Source organism: Heloderma suspectum, chromosome 2 (assembly GCF_057233095.1).
Source record: "Heloderma suspectum isolate Gila_16-S chromosome 2, 16-S_ref, whole genome shotgun sequence".
Lineage (NCBI taxonomy): Eukaryota > Metazoa > Chordata > Lepidosauria > Squamata > Helodermatidae > Heloderma > Heloderma suspectum.
The window spans coordinates 337,156,883-337,159,925 of NC_139459.1; the positions used below are offsets into that span (position 1 = coordinate 337,156,883).

At 53.6% G+C, this 3,043-nt stretch overlaps 1 protein-coding gene across 1 annotated transcript; it reads right to left on the reverse strand.

The window, feature by feature from the left end:
• Nucleotides 1-692: 692 nt before the first annotated feature.
• On the reverse strand, nt 693-2,015 carry LOC146355089 (G-protein coupled receptor 22-like). Its single transcript, XM_084832518.1, has one exon. It carries the CDS (start codon nt 1,980-1,982, stop codon nt 693-695), a length of 1,290 nt encoding a protein of 429 aa, XP_084688644.1. The 5' UTR covers nt 1,983-2,015.
• Between the last annotated feature and the right edge of the window lie 1,028 nt (nt 2,016-3,043).

Here is a 3,043-nt window from a genome sequence, read left to right on the forward strand (position 1 = left end):
AAGGCTGCATTTCTCACACGAACGCAAATGCGTTCCAGGCCTTCTCTTCTTCCCTCAACAAAGAACTTGTTCCAGCCATCCTGTACTTCGCCGGCAATACAGAGGGGGTGTTAGCTGCTTAGGCGCCATGGGGGGCTCACTTGCTTAGTATTGTATGGGCTCAGCGGTCCTATATATAAGGGAACTCATTGGAATGGGTGCCTAGCACAACTCTTGGCACAATATAAACATTAAACAGTTGTAATAATACTAGGAGGTCTGAGTGTGGTGAATTGACCAGTGCCATGGGTGGGAAGGCCTAAACCTTCATCTTTCTCCTCAGACTGTCAGGTGTTTTTGGCATTGCCTACAGGAAGGTCTCACACTTTGGAGGGGGAGGGAGGACTTTGTGAGGGATCAGTATTGCACTCTACAGGGAAACCACTGAGGTTTCAGTGAGGAGTTGATGACTGGCACTCACTATTTGGTATGACATTGCTCACCCCGACTTATCTCCTTAGTGGCTTCAAACTGAGGGGTTAGCACCGGTTTCATAGTTTCAGGTGACCGTGGTGAGAGCTCTGTGCCTGCCTCTCGCTCTTCACTGGTTTCAGTGTTTGGCACTCACTGTTCACCAGCTTGGGTGAGGCAGTGGATGAGTACACCCACCCAAACGCTCCTGGCAGCCATTTTGAAGGCTCAGCACCTACACCTCACTCCTTAGTGGCCTCAGTCAGGCAGTGTTCAGCCCCATCGCTGCCCCGAGGCCGGCCCTTGCAGCTTTTGCGTGGTGGCTCCACCCAGGAGTTGTGGATGACTGTGCCACCAGGCGCAGGGTCCACCTGCAACACCGACACCACCCGCTTCTTCAGCTTGCTGCGGAGCACGTTGCGCAGCTTCTGGCGGGTGAAGGCATAGAGGAGAGGGTGGAAGATGGTGGTGCCATAGGCCATGGCCAGGAAGCAGATGCGCAGCTTGCCCAGCAAGGGGCTGGGCCCGAGGCACAGGATGACGAGGTTGGCAACGGACAGGGGTGCCCAGCATAACAGGAATGTTGAGATGATGAGCAGGGACATACGGAAGACTCGCCGCTGGCGCTCCCTCCGGTCACGGTGGCGCTTCACTGCCCGCCGGAGTGCAATGATCACAGAGACTGAGGCTTGCACCCCCATGGGAGGCGGTGTCGGGAGGGCGGGCACCGGCTGAGAGCGCCGCTTGGCGTCCCCTCCGCCAACCATGCCGCTGCTTGGTTCTGCCGATTTCCGCCGCTTCCTCTTCTTGGTCTTGCGGCGCTGGCTGCGCTTGAAGGTGCTCCCGATGCTGATGTTGAGAGCCTGCAGGATCTTGGCGTAAGTAACCAGCATAACAGCCACAGCAGCAAAGAAAGTGGGGATCTGGATCGCGAGGTGATAGGAGGTGCCAAGTTCAGCATGGAACTCCTCCGGGCCCACGCAGAGCAATGTGTGGTTTTGCCACTTGCTGGCATGGCCAAACTCGCCCTCAAGGAATGGCACAAAGAAGACAGCCAGGGACAGCACCCAAACGCCGGCCAGGAGTAGAATGGCTCGGCCTGGGGTGAGCACACACTGTGCTGGGCGCACAGAAATGTCGTAGCGGTCCAGGCTGATCACCAGGACATTGGTGGCTGTGGCCACGCTACTAAAGGTGATGCAGGCCTCGTGGAAGCAGCAAAGCAGGGTGGCAGTCCGGTCAGGCGGCACCAGAACCACCACCATGGTGAGTGGAGCACATACCACACAAATGAGCACGTCCAGCACGTGCAGGTTCATGGTCACCATGTTGCTGACGGAGTCGACCAGGCCGGCCTGCAGGCAATACAGCACCAGGACAGTCAGGTTGCTGCTCACTCCCATCACGATTTCCAGCATGAGGAAGCCTGTCAGTGAGACCTGGAAACCCAGCGGGTAGGGCAGGGTCCAGCTGGGGTCAGGAGTTACCCCATCTGTTGTCTCCAGGATGGTGTCAAACATGGGACTCTCCATGGCTGAGAGAGGCAAGGAGGTGTTGGCATAGTCCTTGGATGGGGCTGGAGGTTACGGGCAGCTCCCTCACCTGTGGGGAGAGAGAGACCATCAAGTACCGCAGCAGTAACGTTAACCTTTGCACTGACAACAGCAACCTAGAACAGAGTTTTCACAAGAGGCCGACCAAAGCCCTGGGGTGTCCTCCTCACCCCATAACTGTGCCATGGGCAGCCATTCCATCAGCTAGCCTAGGTAATGTCAACTGGGAAAAACTGAGATGCTAACTTAAACCCCACACAGAGTTGTGCAAAAAGGCAACACACTAAAAATAAAAAGCAGGGATGTCTCACCATGCTGTGAAAAATCTTTGCATTACCATGTAGTGAAAAAGATACATCCAGTACATTTCTTCCACCAAAAAGCATGTATCTCCTGATGTCTGTTTGTCTCCTTGCCAAATAGAAATGCACTTACATAAGCAAGTAATTATCGGTACTTCTTACCTTACGGTGAGATTTCCCTGTAAATCCAGATCACATGAGTCCACCTTCCAGGTGAGGGGGCAATGCAGAGTGCACAGATAAGTGACACATGCTGAAAGCCAGGATTGGAGAACCAGATAGCCCCAAAAAGTCTCAGACATAACCCCTCCCAAAGAGCAGCTGAAGTTTTCAAAAGCACTCTGGTACATATTCAAATATGTCCTCAATGACCATGATAGCAAAGATTTTCAGGAATTGAAATTCTACACACACACCTTAATAAACCCTGAAATGACACTTGGAGGAAGAAGTGAGAGACAGAAAACCAAGGAGTCTGTAGACAAGTGGGAGGACGTGTGGATTGTTGACGGGCGTAGGGAGGAAAAAGCTGTCCACCGTGAGATGTGTGGGTGGGGGGGGGAACAGCAGTCACTGTGTGACAGCACTAGCAGTGACTTTACTCAGCATGGCCACACATCTAGTCCCCATCCACCTCAGCCCCCACAAATCAGGAAATATAGCACTGGTGGAGAAGACTTCAATCCCTCCTTTTCCAAAGAGCTCAACAATTAAGCAGTCTCTGGGCCAGGGGTATTT